We start from the raw sequence: 21,091 nt of genomic DNA, 5'->3' as shown, positions 1-21,091 counted from the left end.
AGAATTGCTTAATCTTCCCTGAAACACCTCGTATATAAGAAAATAACAGGATTTAATCCATGACATCTCAACTAGAGGACCAGCCTTTTTCAAGTGTACTACAGCATTCGAAGCACACAACGTTTGTTTCAAATGCTGTAGTAGGCTCAAAAAAGGCTGCTTCTACAAAAATGTCGTGAATTAAATCCTGTTATGTTTTCAATTTCTGCTGATATTTTCTTGCATTGATCAATCAATGCCGTCACCACGTAGTGGTGACGGCAGTCGAAGCAGTGATGAAGACGGACAAAAGGTCTTCTAAAAGAAAACTGTTTATTGGGCTGACTTGCGCTCAAAATGGACCGAATCACTTGGAGGCGGCGAAGTGACAAGCGTGCTCGGCAGTCATCGAACAAAATGTCCGCCGCTGTCGGCCGTGCTCAATTTAAAGCTTATAGCGAACTTTCAAGATAAAGTGTGCAAAGTTACTAGAACATTCCGGAACAACATAGAATCAGCTCTGCCTGGCTGTGATCCATCGAGATAAATCTAGTCGCGTCTTGCATTGCAAACAAAGCGATAAAGTGGTGTGGCGGAAGATTTGAAGAATGAACAAACACTGCAAATATTCACGGCAATATATATATATATGTTGAGATTTCATATTAATAAGAAAAAGCCATTTCTATCTCTAATGCCTACAGACAATAGCATTTATTCTTGGTGGATCAGGCCTTTGCATAAAGGATATAAAATCGTTAGACAGTTTCTGTTTGTCATAGTTAGCAAGAGGGAACTGAAGGGGCTAGGGCTTCTGTGTGGAAGGGAGCATTCTGTTCCCCTATTGTTCTCCGTAATATATTTTGATGTATGATGCATATCTTGCAGTGCTTATGTATATTAGTGCTTGAGTGCAATAAATGAATGTAATAATTTGTATTTTGCTTCTGTTATTCTTTAAACAGTCTAGGATAGAGAGTTCACAAAATGATTTTGAAGTGCGGAAACATTGTTGATCAAGATGTTATACAGTGTAGGTAACACATTTCCAGACGTTGATAAGTTGATAGGTGGCAATTATACTTTCTTCATATTTGAGCCTTTGGATAACGGTGGCCAATTGTTGGAAGACCGTTGATAGGGTGTTGGTAGTAGACATTGTTGGTAAGTGGTGGATAAGAAGTATGTGGAATGTGTTGATAAGGGGACGATAAGAAGTTTAAAGACTCTATGTACTTGAGTTTTTGGATAACGGCGGCCAATTGTCCGAAGGCCATTGATAGGGTGTTGGTAGGCATTGTCGGTAAGTGGTTGATATGAAGTATATAAGGAGATAAGGAGATTATATGAAGTATAGAATTTCTATGTACTTGAGTCTTCTGGATAACGGTGGCTGTTGGAAGATGGTTGATAGGTTGTTACTACAAAGTATAAAAACATTTAAAAGACTGTCTATTCCATATCTATATGTTGTATTAACATTTGTCTGAAGACTTCCTAAAGAATGTTACTAAAAAGTTTTGTAAAGGTAGATCACGCGGCTGGGACAATACGTTTTTGAAAATTTTGGTTACATTTAGCAGGGACACATTCTTTGTGTGTGTATGGTGTGTGTGTATATATATATATATATATATATATATATACACACACATACTTATGAACTGACACACTACTTAAAAACTTGGGTTTACTGACGTTTCGACTGGGGAGCAGCGCAAGTAATCCCAAGGAAGCGGCACATCGCTTAACCGCTGCATGACTGCGCCAGGAGTGGTAAAAGGCCTCCCAGCAGTGTATCAATGTCAATAGACAATGACCAATTCCGCATTTACGGGCATCAACCCATTATTGCTATCCGAACAACTTTCATCCGTGTACAATAGATCCGAACACCTAAGGCAAAATAAAAAACGAAGTGTTATTGCACCTAATTCTCATTTGGCCTGACTACGCAAATCGACCATCACTTTTTTTTTACTAGATTGTCGGCACCTTGCACACACTGAGCACCTGCTGTATTGTCTTCACCAGGCACGATGAATCTCATTCGGTGCTGAAAGAAAGTCTCAATGGTTTTTATTTTGTTTAATGTCCTGCTTTGTTAGATTGCTATGTTAAACATATTTGCAGAAGCATGCTTCAACAGATTATGCAGTATAGAAATATTGCGAGTACTTTTTAATGTGGAATTTTGTAGGGTAGTGAATTGCTATATTCAGTGATAGTGAACAACATTTAAAGCATAATGCCCAGCAATAGATAGTCTCCAAGACCACAGATTTGCACGTTTAAGCATGTGTAGCTTGCAGGCTTTGTAGAGGTCGTTCGCTCTGCCCGTCTGTGCTTACAAGTTTGTTCATTCCAGGTTGCGGTCCCGGCGGGCTGTTGCCCGCTCGGATCCCGCCCCCGAGCGACGTCTGAGAACCAGCTGTTCCTGCCCCGGCGCCAGGCCTGCTGCCTTCTTGTCTAGGGCTCGATGACCCTCCTGCCTCCTGCGACGCGCCCCACGAAAGCAAATGTTTCTACTTTACCGTGCCGGAGCTTGTTCCGGCAGACGACCCCATCGAGGCGGTTGTCGGTGTCATTGGTCTGCAGTACCTGCAGCACCTCAGCGGAACAAAGTTCCTTTGTGCCATGAGCTCGATGGCTCAGGTGACGAAAACGGTAGCGGCGGGCAGCTTCCTCATCGCTGGAAAGCAAGCGCCGCTGACGCAGATCGCCGCGCCAGTGGTGTACGTGACAGTGCTCCGTCTACCGCCAACAGTCACGGACGACACCCTGGCTGCTGCCCTGGGCACCTACGGGAAGGTGGGAATGGTGTCGGAGCTTGTCTTCAAGAGCCGGGGCTACGTCCAGAACAGGTGCCGCATGAGATGCAGCGGGCGCCGCCGAACTTCCTCACCGTCATGGGCCACCGTGCCATGCTCGAGTATCGTGGCATGAAGCGGGTGTGCTCACGGTGCGGAGGAGAGGGTCACCTGGGCGCCGCCTGCACTTCCACGCGCTGCGGTCATTGCGGCGCATACGGCCGCGAGACGGAGACCTTGCAGGCGACGTGCAAGCGCTGCGTGGGGATAGCACGCGACCTCGGACTGCGTGCAGCTTCGCTCGTACGCCTCCGCAGCCGCCACCGTTTCCAGCAAGGTGGCAGGCGCAGCACCTATGAGCTACAGCGAGCCCGCTGCTCAGCGGGAAGAGGTTGCGGCGATTTCCGCTGAAGACCAGGTGGAGAAGTAGCCGACTGACTCCTCGGCGCTACAGTCCAAGGGTGCCTCCAACACCGCGGAGTTGGCCTCACCAGACACGGAGGCGTCGCAGTTCCAGTCGCCCCTGGCAGAGCCTCCAAGCCCGGTCGCTTTGCCTTGCGCCCCCCGTGCGCTGCGAGGATGGCCCGGGCTGGCGTGTGCGCAAGGTCCTGGACCTAGACGAGCCGAAGTGCCGGCACACGTCTGATGGGGGCGTTTCGTCATTGGCCGATTCGACCTCCGAAGAAGGTGAGGACGGCGAACGAGGAGAATGCCCTCATGGACGTTTTTTAAGACGCTTGTCTTCGTCACGACGCCTTCGATTAGGACCTCGGGTCTTAAAGGCCCTCTTCCTCCACCCCCACTCGGTGGTAGCCTGGGCGCCGCCATTCTGGCGCTCAGATGGTGCCATTATCTTATCGACGCGCTGGCTTTGTCGGCACAGCCGACAAATGATAGAGGGTGTTTGCGCGGGGAAATGTGGCGGTGCGCGTGTGACTGTGTGCTTCTTCCGCAGTCGCGAGCATCGGCGGGACCTTTTCACCACGCAATCATGCGCCTATCCCCTTCGCCGGTGTTTTACCGCACCCACAGTCTCTACCTGCAGAGCTGTACCATGAGTTCGTCACAGTCACTGTCGCAGAGGGGTGACCAGGGCGAAGGCAGCCCTGAGTGGTCCGATGGTTGACCCTCTTCCACGGAGCAAGACTATACAGGACGTGAAACTCCCGTCTGCGCGAGCAAGTGCAGGCGACCAGATAAAGTCACAATTGTATGCACCGACGGGGTCGCATGCAGTGGCGGCACCATGCGGCGCTTCGTAGAAGCTGCAGGGGAAAAAAAATTAAAAATGCAGCGCCCGGCCAGGCAACTCCGGCGCGTGCTCAAAGCAGACGACAAGCAGTCGAAACGGGTGTTTGCTTCAGCGGACACGCCGTGACGTTGTATTTCAGTGGTTTCATTCCAGGCCGCCAGACACCACCAGCAGGATAGTGGCACCGCGGGCTTGTGACCTTTTCTGGTCACGTAGACGGCGGAGTTTCCACTCCTTATAGTCTTCCTCCGTGCCCCCTTCCAACCAGTGCTTACATTACGGCTGCACTCTTTCGCATGTATACTTTAATGATAGAATTTGGTGCATCAGCGCTTACTTCATTGAAGATTTTCAGCACCTCCTGTTTCCTTGCAGAAGTACTGCCTGGCAATCCCGCAAACGTGAAGTTTCCATCACACGACTACGTTGCTGGCGGCCACATCTAAATTTTTGCCTCTACAGGCCTGGTCTTGCAATCTCCCCATTGTGTCCATATTGTGCTGAGCCGGAAACAATAGAGCACTTTCTTCTATATTGACGTTGCTACTCATCGCTCAGGAGGCTACTGTTAAAATTTCTATTACACAGTCTCAGTTTGTGTCTGTCTTCTGCGGATGTTCTGTCTCTTGGCGCTTCTATGCTTGGCCATACCAATGCGAATATTTGCTCTGCCGTTCAAAATTATCTGCTAGAAACAAAACGTCTACAATCATTAGCTTTCGTATTTGGGTAATTCCTTTTCGCAATTCCTTCATTTTTTATTTTTCCCTCCTTTTTTCTTGTAATTACGCCCTTGCCTAAATTTAAGCTTGTTAGACCCCCTAACCACCTGCAACCACCTCTGTCACAGAACCAGAGTGGGCCAATTTTTTAAGTCATCCTATTTTTGCTGCATGAAATCTACAATGCAAAGAGTCACCGCCTGGTTATGGCCACTCCCCCTTGTGGTATGTGCCAATTTGTGAGACAAGCAACAACATTAGCAGGCCAGCCTACTGCCACACTTAGTATCCTGCGAGATGCTCCCTCTTCCAACAGGCGTGTGTGCTTTGCGTGATCACGTTCTCTTCTCTTTCAACTTATAGGGCGGAATGGGGTTCGCTTCCTTTCATGTGCAGGGTTTTCGCTCTCCCAATAAGCAACAGGAGGTGCTTCACCTTGCGCGATCGTTCCTCATTGATGTTTTGTTTCTGCAGGAGTGCAATTTCCGCACCTCTGCAGAGGTTATTTCTTTTTGTTTGCGTTTTCGTTGTGATGCATTCTTTTCATTGACGGACTCGTGGTGTTGCAACGTGGCCACTGGAACTAGCCCTGCCTGCTAAGACCAGCTGCCTCCCTCTGCTTGGGGAGGCGACCCCTTCTGCGAACTTGGGGCAGCCCTTGGTGGTCCCTGACCAATGACTACCTATTCATGGCAGTCCTCGAGGACCGCTAGTGGTTTTTACACCTCCTTTTGCAGTATTCGGCCGCTTTTCGTGGCTTCGGACTTAGCCGCAGGCTGCTCGGTCTGGCCAGAGGGGAAGAGGAAGCAGAAGTTGGGCCGTGGCCCAGCAACCCAGGCTGTGGGGCAGCGGCTAAGTACCTGGCGGTGTTGCGCTAGCTTGCTAAATTTTTTTCTTCTTTTTGTCTGCGCCTGCTTGCTCCTGTTCTGGGGTGATTGGGCACGGGACGAGAGCTTAATGTCTACTTCTCCCGGCCAGGGGTTTTACTCTTGGTCGGGATCTCTTCGTGAACACCAGCTCCCAATTGATCTCTTTTTCGCAGTGGAGTTCCGAGCATTCCGGTCGCTTTAGTGCTTTCCGATGGAGGCACTATCTGACTGAACAACCCGGAGGCAGTGCAGGCGGCTCTTCAGTCCGTATCAAAGCACTTCATGCACATTACCGATGTCCGGCAGTTCGGCAGGGGTGGTATTTTGTGCAAGTCACTGGATAAAGGCTGCATTGAAGACCTGCTAAAGTGTACGACCCTTTCCAACCACCCGGCGAGTGCATTCATTCCGCCTCATCTAGCATGTTCCAAGGGCTTGGTCCGAGGGGTCGACTCTCGATTGAGCCCTGTGGAAACGCTTGAGAACCTCTCGCCTGCAGGAGTGATTGCTGTCCATCGATGCGGCAGGATGGTTGACAGAGTAAAAATTCCTACAGAGTCCGTCATTGCCACATTTGCAGGAATATTCTGCCCGTCAGAGATTAAGACTGTACTCTTCGCGCCTTCACCCATCTTCGCTTCTCGCCGACACCTACCTCTTCCATTTGCTGACCTTGACATATGCCACGGTGCCACCGAACCCGTCATCTTGAATTCCTTGCCCTATCAGTGCACCTTGCTCTGTGGAGAATGTCTTGGACACATTGAACACCTTGATTTGCTCATACCGTTCGACGATGGGGCTTTTTGCGGTGGTACCTCCGTCGCCGCCCTCACACTGCTTAGTGCTGTCTCCGACTCGCTCTCCCAGGAAATGTTTCACCGTTCAGTGGCCAGCGACCTTGACCCAGCTCATCACAAGAAGCTCCTTGCCCGGCTTCACAAGTTCCACTCTTCCTTCGACCACCAGACAACCTCTTTGGGCCGCGTGACCACCGTCGTTCGCCCTATTGATACAGGCCCTCATGCCCGTCTCCCCCAGCGCCCCTACCATGTGTCGCCTCCAGAGCGCTGCGTCATCGCTGAACATATGGACGACATGCTCCACTGCGGTGTTATCCAGTCTTCTTTTACTCCATGGTCGTCGGCCGTCGGCCGTCGTGCTCGTCAAAAAGAAGGATGGTTCGATTCGGTTCTGTGTTGATTATCATCGCCTAAACAAAATTACGTGCAAAGACGTCTACCCACTACCCCGTATTGATGACGCCCTCGACTGTTTGCAAGGAGCCGAGTTCTCCTCGCTGGATCTCCGTTCCGACTATTGGCAAGTCCCCATGGCTGAATCTGACCGCCCAAAAACAGCTTTTGTCACACCTGACGGCCTCTATGAATTCAACGTGATGCCGTTCGGCCTCTATAACGCTCCTGCAACATTGTAGCGCATGATGTACATCTTGCGTGGCCTCAAAGGGCACATTTACCTGTGCTATTTTAACGATGTCGTTTTTTTCACCTGATTTTCCAACACATCTCAAGCGCTTGCACAATATACGGCACTGTCTCACCGATGCTGGTCTCCAAGTCAAGCTCAAGAAATGTCGATTTGGTGCCCGCAAACTGACCATACTTGGCCATGTCGTCTCCAAAGATGGCATCCTGCCCGATCTGGAGAAGCTTCGTTATGTCACAAACTTTCCCAAACCGACTTCTGTTAAGAAGTTCCGAAGCTTTTTGGGCCTGTGCTCATATTTTCGCCGCTTTGTGCACAACTTCGCCTCTATCATCACACCGCTTACGAAGCTCCTGGATGGGCCCGCTGATCTGTCTGCTTGGAACTCAGCCTGCAACGCTGCTTTCGCTACCCTACGTCGTCTTCTGATTTCACCACCGATCCTGCGCTATTACGACTCCAGTGTGCCAACCGAGTTGCACACTGATGCCAGTGGCATAGGCCTCGGAGCCGTCCTTGCACAGCGTAAGGCTGGCTTTCCCGAATATGTTGTTGCTTACTCAAGTCATACGCTCATAAAAGCCGGGTCTAATTACATCGTTACGGAAAAGGACTGCCTCGCCATAGTGTGGGCACTCACAAAATTTCGTCCTTATCTTTATGCCCTCCCCATCGATGTTGTTACTCACCACCATGCCCTCTGCTGGTTGGCTGCCCTCAAAGACCCTTCTGGACACCTCGGCCGCTGAGCCCTTCGTCTTCAGGAATACGATATTAATGTTGCATATCGGTCGGGCTGCAAACATTGTGACGCTGACGCCTTGTCGCGCTCACCTCTGCCATCTCCTACGCCCTCGCCTCGGCCTTAGCTGCGCTCACAGCCATGGACCTCTCCATGGAACAGCGTCGAGATCCATGGATTTTTTCACTCCTAGATGCCCTCAATGCACCGACTACGGATTCGTTACCTTGGGCCCTTATCGACAAGCTTCTCATTTCACGCTTCGCGACTTTCTCCTATATCGCCGCAACTATCACCCGGATGCCCGCAAATGGCTGTTTTTTATTCCTGACCATTCCGACCCACAAAGCGCTCATGCAGGATTGCTGAAAAAACCTACGAACGTTTGCGCCAGCGATACTACTGGCATGGAATGTACGATTTTGTTCGCCGTTATATACGCTCCTGCATTGCCTGTCAGCAACGCAAGTCTGCCCCTCCCCCAGCCCGTTACAGCCATTGCCTTGCCCAGCTCGCCCCTTCGATCGCGTGGTCATCGATCTGTATGGTCCCCTGCCGTCCACGCCTGCCGGGAATCGACGGATTATTGTAGCCGTGGATCACTTCACTAGGTATGCGGAGACGGCAGCCCTGCCCTCGGCTAGTGCTCGTGACGTCGCATTCTTCCTCCATCATTTCATCCTGCATCATAGCGCGCGCCCCTCGGGAACTTCTCAGCGACCGCAGCCGTGTTTTTATCTGACGTCGTTCACGAGCTACTGGATGCATGCCACACCGTCCATCGCAAAACTACTGCCTACCATCCCCAAACGAATGGCCTCACCAAACGCTTCAACCGGACTCTTGGAGACATGCTCGCCATGTACATTTCCTCTGACGCCTCCAATTGGGATCAAGTACTTCCATTCGTCACTTATGCTTACAATACCGCCTCTCAAGCCACAACCGGTTTTTCTCCGTTTTTTCTTTTATATGGCTCTGAACCTTCTTGTCTCCTGGATACCGTCCTTCCGTACCACCCCGACAGCTCGGAATGCACTTTTCTCTCTGACGTTGCCCGTCATGTCGAGCAGTGCCACCAGCTGGCTCGCTCGTTGATGAGTACCACTCAAGGCCTCCTCACATATGCGAGTGACCGCTGCCAGTCCGCCCATGACTTTCCCGCTGAGTCGCTCGCCTGGTTGTCTGTGCTGGCTGCCTCCAAGTTTGCTGTTAAGTACCTTGGGCCTTACCGTGTCTTGGAGCGCACGTCACCTATGAACTGTAGCGTCGAGCCTGTGACCTCCTCTTTGGATCACCGCTGTCAGGGCCGCGAAATTGTTCACGTCAGCCGGCTAAAGCCGTACTGCGACCCCCTTGTCATCTCTTTGCCTTGAGTTGCCAGGATGGCTCCCTCTTGTCACCGGTGCAGTTGCAATGAAGAAGACCACAGTGCGCACCATCGACGATGACGAAGAGGTTCGGCTGGTGCCACCGCTGCTCGGTCAGTTTGTGCAACGGTTACGTCGCCAGCCCTTTCAGCTCTACAATAAACTGCTCTTCAAGAGTATTATCTCCTGGTAAAAAGACAGCACCAGGCCCAGACAACGTGTACTACATTACTTTTGCCCATTTTTCTGAGGCTGCCATACGGGCATTGTTGAAATTCTTTAATAAAATATAGACAACTGGGAAAATACCTGAGGAGTGGAAAGAAGTCATAGTATTTTTCTGAAATGTGCAAAACCACCAACAAGTCCTAACAATTACAGACCGATAGCCCTCACCACCTGCATTGCTAAATCTTTTGAAAGTGTAATAAACATTAGACTGACCTTCACACTTATTGAATTTTGACAACTCGTAGACTTACATCAATGTGCATTTAAAAAAGCATGCTTGACCAGTGATCACCTTGTTCGCCTAGAAAGCACCATCCAGAAGGCGTTCATCCACAAGCAGCACTCTATCGGGGTGTTCTTCGACTTGGAGAAGGCCTATGATACCACATGGAAGTTCAGCATTCTCCGTGACCTAGCAGAGCTAGGTATCCGTGGCAGGATGCTGAACTGTTTGAACGACTTCCTGGCTAACCGCACATTCAGAATCCGCCTAGGAGCAACTCTATGACCTTCACCCAAGAGAATGGCGTACCCCGGGGGTGCATTCTAAGCAAGACACTCTTCATAGTAAAATTGAATTCCTTAGCCAAAGTAATACCCAAATCCATAATATATTCGGTTTATGTAGGCAACCTACAGATAGCATGCACTTCCTCCAGCATATCGTCCTGCAAGAGACAAATGCAAATCACGCTAAGTAAACTACCTGCCTGGGCAGAGAAAAATGGGTTCAAGTTTTCTCCCCAAAAACAGTAGCTGTTGTGTTCTCATTGCGACAAGGCCTACAGGTCGATCCCAACCTATACTTGAATCAAACCACACTACCAATCAAACAAGACTAAATTTTTAGGCATCACTTTTGACAAGAAACTCGCATTTCTACCACACATTAACAACCTTAAAAAGAAAGCATTCCAAGCCATCAATGTATTAAAGGCGCCCTCGTGAAAACAGTACGGGTTCAATAGAGCATGCCTATTAGAAATCTATCACTCTTTGGTACACTCCAAGCTGGACTAAAGGTGCATAGTATATGGTTCAGCAAGGGCGGCCTACTTGAAATGACTGGACCCTGTTCATAATCTTGTTCTGCACCTATCAACTTGAGCATATAGAACATCCCCGGTAAACAGTTTTTACGTTAAAGCTAATGAGCCCACACTAGAAGATGGAAAAGTCACACTTGCATGCGCATACGTCCTAAAAACCCGTTCTCTTCCTAAACATCTCTGCCATTCCATTGTTAGGAAGTGCCTATCTAAAAGATTATTCAGCAATAGACCACATTTTATCAGGCCAATAATAATGCACTTTGAAGATAAATGTGGAGTTAGCAGTACTAGATGTCCTACCGAATATTACACAAAGATATGAATATTTGCCACGATGGTACAGCCTCCCTTCAGTATGTGACTTCACACTGGCACACTTAAACAAAATGAAATGCCACATGAACACATACTACAAGAATTCTTTGCACTACAAGAAAATCATGATACCAAGACAACAGTCACGTTGGAAGTGCAGTAATAAAAAAAAAATGACACACCTGCCACAGTACGCATGGGTTTTACTGCCGAGTGTCATGCCGTCTTTGTAGCAGTAGAACAAGTAGTAAAAGAACACATAAAAATAGCATGATTTACACACATCCCCTGAGTATGCACAAAGCACTGCACTCTCGAAATGCCGCTGAACCCATAATCGAAAACATCGTACACAACATACTTAAAATAACAAAACAAAAGCATAGCATTATACTCTGTTGGGTCCCAAGGCACATTGGAATTGAGGGTAATCAGAGAGCAGATGCATGATTAGCACAAGCTCGAACCGGTTAAGTAAAAGAAGTGAACGTACCACACAGATTTTTTGAAAATACTTCACAGTATACTTAGAAATAAATGGCAGGTTGCATGGGAAGAACAGACAAACAACAAACTGCATTTTATGGAGCCCCTTTTAGAAGAATGGAAATCATGTAGACATCAAGAACGTTTTACTGAAGTTATTTTATGTCTGCTACACATCGGACACACACACACACACCTTACACACAGCTTCCTGCTGACAAATCAAGACAAACCTCTCTGTGAAATGTGTGCCAATGAACTTGCAGTAAACCACATTTTAATTTCATGTGCAGAACTTGAACAACTAAGAAAGAAATATTTTAGAACATTCTACAATGAATACATCCCATTACACACCATGTTGCTTCTAAGTGATCAAGCACTGGTTGACTTTTTATGCATTTTTAGGTTCTCAGAGAAGCCAGTGTTTTAAACAAACTCTAGGTATAAAAAGCGTCACCTTTAAGAAAAGCTCTGTGTTTGATTGCATCATAGCCTCAGTTGCTTCTGCGCCAATAAAACCAATATAACTAACTCTTTTTGGAGAGGTGTATGTTTCGCAGTTATCATCATCGGCAGCAACCCAACCACATTCACTGCAAGAGAAAGGCCTTTCCCGCTGATCACCGGTTGGCATAGTTCTGCACCAGCTATAGCGTTCTTAATATCCTGTGACCATCTGACTCAATTCTGTATGCTTCTGCCATGCGTACCTTCATTCAAAATCCGCTGTCTCACGTTAACCCATTCACTTCCGCCATTACATCTATGACAGCGCATTGTGGATTGCTAGAAAGAATTACCGATAACTCGCACTAAAAACATGTCAAGAACATGATTAATATGTTCAGGCTGACTCAAACGGGGCAGAATGCAGAGAATTTAGCAGAACATGTTATCACTGGAAAATAAAATCGATGTACTTCTGCTAATCTTGCCCAACAAAGCAGGCACTGAAAGCCTCTGTGAAAGTGCTGTTGAGAAAATTTAGACTTTCATACTTGCTTGCTTGCTCAAAAAAACTTGTGACCAGGCAGGACTAACGTAATTTGGAATAGTGTAGCTTTCACTTCAGTATGGATATTCTTGGCACCCAGCAGAAAAGCAAATTTGCATGTTCAAGCAAATTGGCATGTTCAAATTGAGCCCCGCCGCGGTGGCTCAGTGGTTAGGGCGCTCGACTACTGATCCGGAGTTCCCGGGTTCGAACCCGACCGCGGCGGCTGCGTTTTTATGGAGGAAAAACGCTAAGGCGCCCGTGTGCTGTGCGATGTCAGTGCACGTTAAAGATCCCCAGGTGGTCGAAATTATGCTGGAGCCCTCCACTACGGCACCTATTCTTCCTTTCTTCTTTCACTCCCTCCTTTATCCCATCCCTTACGGCGCGGTTCAGGTGTCCAAAGATATATGAGACAGATACTGCGCCATTTCCTTTCCCCCAAAAACCAATTATTATTATTATGTTCAAATTGAACTAAATAGTAATGAGTGTGAGGCCGATGTCTCTGACTTATGGGGGTATCACAAATTTCCTGGATAATTCTATAGAATTATTCACGAAATTTCTGCTATACCTCGAGCTTGGTGCATGATGGCCTTAGTTGCTTGTGTGCCATAAAACCCAACACAACACAACAAATGTGCTTTGGCTGCGCAGATTTGTGCAAGTATATAGCTGCAAATGTCGTAGTGAAAAGCGAGCAGAAAATTTACAATACACTTTTAAAAATTCTTGCTTTTGCACCTCGCGGCGACATGCGGTGCCGGAATTTTGTGCAAAAACCTGCGATACGACATCACGTCGTGCAAATGACGTCAACAGCCGGGGGGGTTATATATGGTTCATAGCGCCAAATTCTTTCAGACATCACGTGCTACTGTGGCCGCAGTCACTCTGCGCGTGCCGCAGCCGGCGGAGGTAGGGAGGGGACAGAGTGAGTGGGGCCGACAAAGGAGCACCGCTGTTTTGGCGTGCGAGAGGAGAGGGAAAGGCGCGATGATGCGGAAGTTCCAATTTTTTTTTGTATATAACTCAGCTTCCACAAAACGCACCAAAATAATTCTTGCTGGAAGATAATTACAAACCGTCGTCTTTTAACATCCCATACATAACGCACCTTTATTGAGAGCACCTTTCTGGGTCCCTTTAATGAGAATAGTTTTTATATATATAAGTGTGATTAATTCAAGGAGCGTACTGTGTGGGTCTAGTTCATACAGCATGATTTGATAGCATGAAAACTGAACAAGCTATGGACTCTAGAGCATAGAAAAGGTGCAGGCAGGAGAAACAATGACTTTCAAATACTAGTCATAGTTGAAAGCTTGCACTTGTCCTGTGAATATCTTCTGTGCCTCATTACTTGCGGAGTTTTTATTTTAAAATGAAGTCTGATGAAGTGCATCTGCTACACTGTGCCATAAACGATTCCTTTGATTTGGTTTGCTTCACCAAAACTGCACTTTTTTTTCAGCAGTGACCATGTTCTACTTAATGGGAATGATTTGTATCTTACCTTATAAATCTTGCTGCTGCCCTGCACTTTTTGTGTAATTGCTTGAGCTGAGCTGTTTTCTTGCAGGCATGTCTGACTGGTGCTCCAACCCCTTCCACAGTGGCTGACCAAGGCAGTGAGTTGACCTTTTCGATTCGGAAGCTGGTACAGTGGAATCTGATTAATTTGGACTGACTTAATTCACGCTTCCAGTTTATTCCAGTGGCGGGAAGAGGCATCTCTCCTTTACTCTCACTAGCCAATGCCGTGATTTTGTGCTATGTCACTTCTACCATTGTCACAGTTAAATGCCTTGAGAGTTGGCCATCCGATAAGTCAATAGAAAATAAGAGTGGGCATTTGCAACATTCAACAGCGTGAAACATGTCCTGATTAGAGTTGATATACTTGATATACCATTGCCAATACAATGCCCTGCAGGTCTGTGTTCTGGCCTCTTGCTTCAGAAATGAACATGTTCAACTTATCCACAGATTCGGCCCTGCCATATGCAGTAAGCATTCAAAAGATATTTAACCCTTTTATGGCCAGTGTCTCAAATTCTCGACACACTAAATGTACACAACATACTCATTTCTGAAAAAGAGCTTGGACGCAAATTTTTATCTCAATGTGTTCCCACTAGTCAGTGCTTTGTAGTGAAAAGCTTTGAGGAAGCAATGTGAAGGAAAAAAAGGATGGCATTGTATGACAGCTGGCCAGTTTTCAATGACTCCTTGTGGCTCATTTTGTGAGAACTGTTGCCAGAAGTAGAGCCGAGCATTTGTCACAGAAAAATCATTGGCACAGGATGGGCCCTGGATGGTTGCTTGTCATGGAATGCATGTTTTTTATTCAGGTTTGCATATTACTCTTTTTCACAATTTTGTGGCACTGGTAATGGGTGCTACTTATTTTGAAGTTGGAGAAATGTATTGAAACTCAGTCTACTGGTGAATTTCCAAATTTCTCACAAGTGTTGTGTAGCATTTATGGGCTCACAACACCACAAGTGAACTTATAGGGGCCCACAGACAAGCACAACACACTCTTTCACAGGGTGCCACATACTTGACACCCTCCAAGTTCGCATACAAGTCCACCGCCCCATACACACACAGCTCCTAGTAGCCCCCCCCCCCCCCCCCCCCCCCTCCTTGGAACACCCACGCCACCTATCAGTCAGTCCACCAAATAGCCCATGCAAAAGCTCCACGCAAACACTATGTTTCGGAAGCCAACGCCGTATGGGTAGACGCAGCCTGCACAGACGAAGATGCAGTCGTTAACCACCACACACCCCAACCCATCGCCGCTCTCCACCTTCCTGCAGCATGCACTCCGGAATTTTCAGAAGAGGCAGCAATCGCGCTTGCCCTTACATGCACTATAATGCCCGGTATGTCCTTACCAGTGACAGCAGCTGCCATCATAGGGCAGTGGCGCATCGTTTAACCTGTTGTGCCACTGCACCAGGCATCTGTGAATGTAAAGTGGGCAAAGACCGATTCCGCTTATATGGACACTGACCCATTAATGCTGTCACATCGTACCTTTCAAGCGGAGCTTAGGTGTCCCTGCTTGACCTTGAAAAACAAACCTCGAACTGAAACTGAAGTGAATGCCGAATTTCTTGCACACCTATCACATTTGGCTTAACCATGCTAAATTGTTCGTCATTTTTAAATGTCGGTACACTAGTTTTCACAGTGTAGCTGTTACAGTTTTGATGTTTCATTTCTTTATAATTGGGTCATTAAAGCTTTAAAAGCATGGCCACAACTGCAGGCACAGGTCTGAAGGAAGTAGAAGACCAGACTTTGCTAGGTGACATGTGTTGCCTTCAGCTTTTTGCACTGGCAAAGTGCACTTTCTTGAATGTGCATTTTTTGAGTAGCATATGGGCTCAGTCTGATTTTGAAATGTCTGCTCATGCAGCTGGAGGGGGTCCAGGAACCGAGTAAAATTGGTCCCTACCTGAAAATGAAGGGCACTGTTTATACATGCCTTAATTAGCTGAGACTGTGCACTATGAAAACATAGGTGTTTCTCAAAGGCTTGAATTGCCAACTTGAGAAAAATTCAAATGAATGAGAATAGAAATGGCATGCATACTTATTAGCGTGCAGATTTCACTCTGGTGTTCTGTATCTGTAACAAAGCAGCATATATAGGCTTACTGTGAGTTGTTTTGTTTTTCCAGATTCTATTCTTTTCCAGTCTGGATAAAAACGAGATTCGCACTCTGGAGATTGCATGGGTAGCATCCCAGTGGAGGGCATATGTACTCAGGTGCAGACAGGCTCTGTTAAGGTCGGAAAACAAAAAATATTTTTTAGCTGTACTAAGGACAAATTGATATTTATTCGTTTCAACAGATTACAGTGTTAAAACAAAGTCCACTTGCCCTGCAAACGGAGCTGTTACAAGATAGAGAAGGCCTAACTTTGAAGTACTGGCATAGCTGCCAGCGGTCGTTCTCGCAAGCAAACTGTGGTGACGGTACATTTCAACACAGATCTCTGGCACTAGGCCACACTGCCATTCCCTTCCAAATGTGCCATTTACTTCCACGTGTTAACGTCACAGTAATGAATCAGCTGGCAGCGGAAAAGACACTGCATATTTAAATACTACTATTTTCTCTACAACCAATGTTTCCTGCTGCCCAACAAAGCTCAACATATCTGCAAAGTGCCAAACAATTGGTTTTACCAAAAACTGTTGGAATCATCCACGTTGTCTCTTTGAAGCGAAATGCAATTGAGCGAAGTACTGACAGGCATGATTTTGTTCTGGGGGAAGCTGCCTGTGACTGTAAAATCTACAGCAGGGTTAGGCGATGGAATTGGCCATCTGTTTGACCGTCTCTCTTGGAGAAGCACCACTGCCCAGAACCAGCTTTGTTCATGTAGTCCTTGGAAAAGCCAGCTGCACAGATCAAAATTAAGCTAGAGCTTTGACAGCATTGTACATTCTGTGGCTGACATGTCTGTGAAGGCCGTCCTTACGGTGTGGAAAGAGCTCTGCCAAGATTTGATTTGACTTCTTCCATCTCACCTGTGTCTAGGCTATCTTGAAAACTTCTTCAGCTCAGTAAGGAGGAAGCTTCGCTGCAGTAACATCCGAATGGGCTACATTCTATTGGTAGCATGAATCACATTTCATTTGGGAGACTGATGCAAGGCCCCTGATTTTCTGCAGCAGAAAATATTCAGTTCCGCAAATGGAGAACAAAGAACCTTTAATATTTCGTGTGAGCCTTCCGCACATTAACGCTTGCGACCTTTGATGCTGCCGCAGCCTGCATGCCACTGCTTCTTGCCTCACTGCTTGGCATTTGTTTCGTGCTGCACAGTTCTGAAAATGAAAAAATGAAAATTGGATTTTGAGGAAAGGAAATGACACAGTAGCTTTCTAAAGAAGAAAGGAAGAAAGAGATGCCAGAGGTCTACAGAATGATTTTGACCACCTGGGGATCTTTGATGTGCACAGCACAGGGGGCTTCGCCGCCATTGAAATGCAGCGTTTTCCGAATTGCCCTTTCACTGCCTTCTGTTTTTTTTCAACAGCTCTTGGCGCCTTCTCTCCTCATTTGTAGCAACCCTTTCTTGTCACTGCATGCTGCGCACTTCGTCTCAGTGACCAGGATGGAGAAGGTTACTTTTTCTCACAACTCATGAGCTTGGTGGGAAAGCTCGTTGTGGTTATAGGAAAGAAGGAGGGATAAAAAATGAATAATTTGTGCTATGTTCAAAGCATAATTGTTCACAAATATAGTGTGAGGTGCCTTCTGAAATGGATGATTCAAAAGAAAAACTGACTTATTTTCTCGCAAATACTGTAACATTGCTTTTGACAGGTCCCAGTATCATCACTCGTCAAGTGCTTGCTGCACTTCCATAACTGCAGTGCAAAATAAATTGTGGTCAAAATGTTTTAGGGGCCAGGACAAATTTTTCTTAAACTACGAAGTTTCTGAGAAAGCTGCATAGCTTTCCTTTGTAGCCCTATGGCTGCACTTGGCGGAATGTCAATGAGTAATTACTCCCTTATTACAAAATAAATTATACATTGGACCAAACAGCAGCACGCAAAATGGCTGCTGTCTTGTAGCCTCCCCTGCTCAGCATTGACAATGCACATTTCTAACTTCGCTGACAGCTGAAATGTATTTGCAAAAATCAGTAGTGCCATTGTCTTTGAGTTTATTTTGTGAATGGTGGTATAAGTGTACATCCCGTGCCTGTTTTCACTGTTACAGTTAATAAAACTGGCGGGAGGTGCAAATTTTTGTGTATAGCTCTATTCGATGAGGTGTTTACAGGCTTGAATTACCAACTTCATGTGAAAATTGTGCGCATACTTGTTCTTTTGTAATAACAGCAGGAATATACTAGACCAACTGTGTTTTACAATTTTTATCACGAAATTGTATTGTGTTTGTGCTATGTTGGAAGCTGCAATTCTCAGAGAAAATGATTGCCTTTGGCGGTGAGTGAAAAATACTCCTCTGCAGTTTTTTTACAGTGGATATACATTTAAATTGTGGTGTTACAAATTTCTGAGCAGTATGAACTAAATTCCACTCCCTTAGTGTAAAGCATTGAGTTGTATATGCTCCTGATCTTAGTGTTGCAAAATAAACATTTACTACTGAGCTCTACATTACTGAAGGCTTTTAGAGGAGAAAGTGAAAGTGTAAAATATGGCCCAAAAAGTTAGACTCTCAAGCAAGGCAGCTTAGAAAGGCAGCCAAGCCACAACATGCTCAGATGTCTTTGAAGCATGCTCGGACAAAATAAGGCAAGATGTCAGCAGGAGGAACTCGCTCCAAAGTCCTGTACGAATTTGTCATCATCCCAACTGCGTCTAGTGCAGGGCAAAGGCCTCTCCCACTAATCTCCTAATTCACCTCGTCTCGTACAAGCTGCACAAGCAGCTGTCTTAGTATCCCCACCAGCTTCTCAATCCCATCCGCCCAGCAGACTCCGTGTCCTACTGCTGCCTTCCCTTGGAATCCGCTTTGTTACCCAAAGCAACCATCAGTAGTCTCCTCACCTCACTACATGGCCTCCCCATATCCCTTTCTCTCTCTTGATTCAACCCTGATATCAATTTGTATTTGTTCCCTAACCCACCGTGTGGTTTTCCGGTCACTTAATTTTATTATTTTCTTTTCCATAGGTGCTTTCGTCGATCTAATTTAAGGCGATTCCAATGGTCTCTTGGATTTGGCCTCAATGGTGAGTGCTGGCAAGAACTAGACTAGCTTCCTGTCCTGCCGTCAAGATGTCACTTTATTTTCTTGCAAACCACACAATTTCAACAATGAAGAGAGCCTAAGGACCGTTGACATCGAAGTGTCACACTGCGATCCGAATGAAGTTACATGCAGAAGCCTTGCTAGGTGACAGCTGTGATTAGGGGCCAGGCAGCCTAACCGGTTGGTCATAATTCTGAGGGATAATTCTGATTTACAACCCCAGGCCAGGACGGCAATTATTCTTGGAAGGTTGCGCAGGTATTCTTTGCAGATTAGTGCTCAGATTATTGCTGCTGAGTAATTACTCCGTTGTTTCATTTGAGCTACTTCACATTGCAGAAGTCCCCTATGCACACTAGAGATGCATTCTTATTTATACTACTACTGTCATCATTAAGCATAACTAGTATCAAACAAAGAAAAACGTGCATTTACCACTATCCATTTGTTATTGTGGTGTGTTATTCTGCTGTGTCCTTGCCCTGTATCTTCAAACAGGTCCCAATAAAACTGAAATTTCTACCTAATGCCTCATATATGAAGGGGGTTTGATGAAGTACTGTGTGTGCATGTAGTAGCATCTCATGTTATTGCATGACATTCTTCAGTATCAGTTACGTTCAGACGTGCAAGAATTACTGTAGAAGGGCATTTTCATGCTTTTGTGTAGACCGTGTTGCAAATCAATGCCTACAGTGCAGTGAATATACCGTGCAACAGAAACGCAGTAAATGTTTAAAGAAATGTGCTTGATAGCAAAAATACGAATTGGTTGGAAAGGTAGCTGTTACAAGTGGCTCTGATAGATGGTGCCACCGCACCAGCAGCGCATGTATTTTGAGTCAGACATGCTACCTCTGCGCCATGCAGGCACATTCGTATAGCTTGGTTCTAGTGGGTCTTTACATGTATGTCATGTGGTCTTTCACGTAATGATTGTGACTGTGAAAGAGGAGACTGTGTCTGAATAGGCTTAGCTTAGCTTAAGTGCCACACGTGGGGGCATCTGCGTCATGCAGATGTTGATGAGTTGTGATACCATGGGTTCTTGAACATCCGCAGGGACATCCCCTCAGGGGGGTGATGGTGAACGGTACATCACCACGGACCCGAGCACCCATGCTTAGCTGTGTATAGCATCGCCATGTCCGGGGAAAAGGGGACCGTGGTGGTTGAGCCGATGCCGAGTGTTTAGACATTTAAGGCCCCACGGCGTAGGCAACACACCACTTTGGCCCTAGCTTCCCGTAGACGGCACCTCCGTCCTGACTCGACCGGCTGAAATCGGCAGTTGCCTTTTCCTCTCCTCCCCTTTATCTTTCACTTACCTATCTTCTTTCTCACAACTGTCCTGTCCTCTCCTCTCTTACTTACTTTCCTTTCCAGGCACTGAGGGTTAACCCTGTGTGAGTAACTACCCTGCGTTACTTTGTACAGTAAAAGCTCGTTAATTCAAATTCCACGGGGCCACCAGGCCAGTTCAAATTAACCAAAATTTGAACTAATGAAAGTGATCAAAAATGGACGCGTTTGATGCCCGGAGGGCACGAAAAACATTTATTTAGCAAAACAATCTGTTATCATCTTCTGCTTCTTCTCTGAGGGCTACCGTAGTCACTCGGTCTTCTTGTGTCCACTTCTTTGGCTTCTCTGGACAACACCCGGAAGACAAGATTATGTCTGTCTCCAAAGCGGTGAAACCATCCTTCGGAGGCGACAAAATCTTCCACATTCATGCGCAGGGCGAAATCGGCCGCCTTCGCCATGATAATTGGGCCGCTCAGTGGAATGTCCGCGCTTCTCATTTCCTTCACCCACGTGATCACAGCGGTCTCAATTTCCGGATACTTGGCTAATCGGAGCCTTTTTCTGTTGCTGGCGAAATCTTCGGCTTCGTAGGCATCCTCGATGGCCTTCCTATTTCGGACGTAGGTCAACAACGTGCTTGGTGGAATCCCATGCTTTTTCGCGATTTCCACTTTGCTGGCCTTCCGTTCGTCCACCTCGTGTAAAATCGCCAATTTGTCCTTCACCGTCTTGGCGCAGTATTTCC

The 21,091-nt window shown here is 46.7% G+C and overlaps 1 protein-coding gene across 2 annotated transcripts in view; it reads left to right on the top strand.

Moving 5' to 3' along the window:
* The window catches only part of LOC144101958 (uncharacterized), a 69,518-nt gene that overhangs the window by 16,716 nt on the left and 31,711 nt on the right, over positions 1-21,091 (top strand). For both annotated transcript variants that reach the window (XR_013308117.1, XM_077635199.1), the window contains exons 5-7: positions 2,348-3,476; positions 13,860-13,908; positions 18,960-19,018. Coding sequence is in view for 1 of the 2 variants with exons in the window: in XM_077635199.1 (XP_077491325.1) it covers positions 2,617-2,925 (309 nt within the window). In the remaining variant the exon portion in view is untranslated. The remainder of the gene's footprint in view (positions 1-2,347; positions 3,477-13,859; positions 13,909-18,959; positions 19,019-21,091) is intronic.

This window comes from Amblyomma americanum, chromosome 8, assembly GCF_052857255.1.
Source record: "Amblyomma americanum isolate KBUSLIRL-KWMA chromosome 8, ASM5285725v1, whole genome shotgun sequence".
Lineage (NCBI taxonomy): Eukaryota > Metazoa > Arthropoda > Arachnida > Ixodida > Ixodidae > Amblyomma > Amblyomma americanum.
The sequence above is the reverse complement of the archived record's forward strand: the minus strand, read 5'-3'. Positions and strand labels throughout refer to the sequence as shown.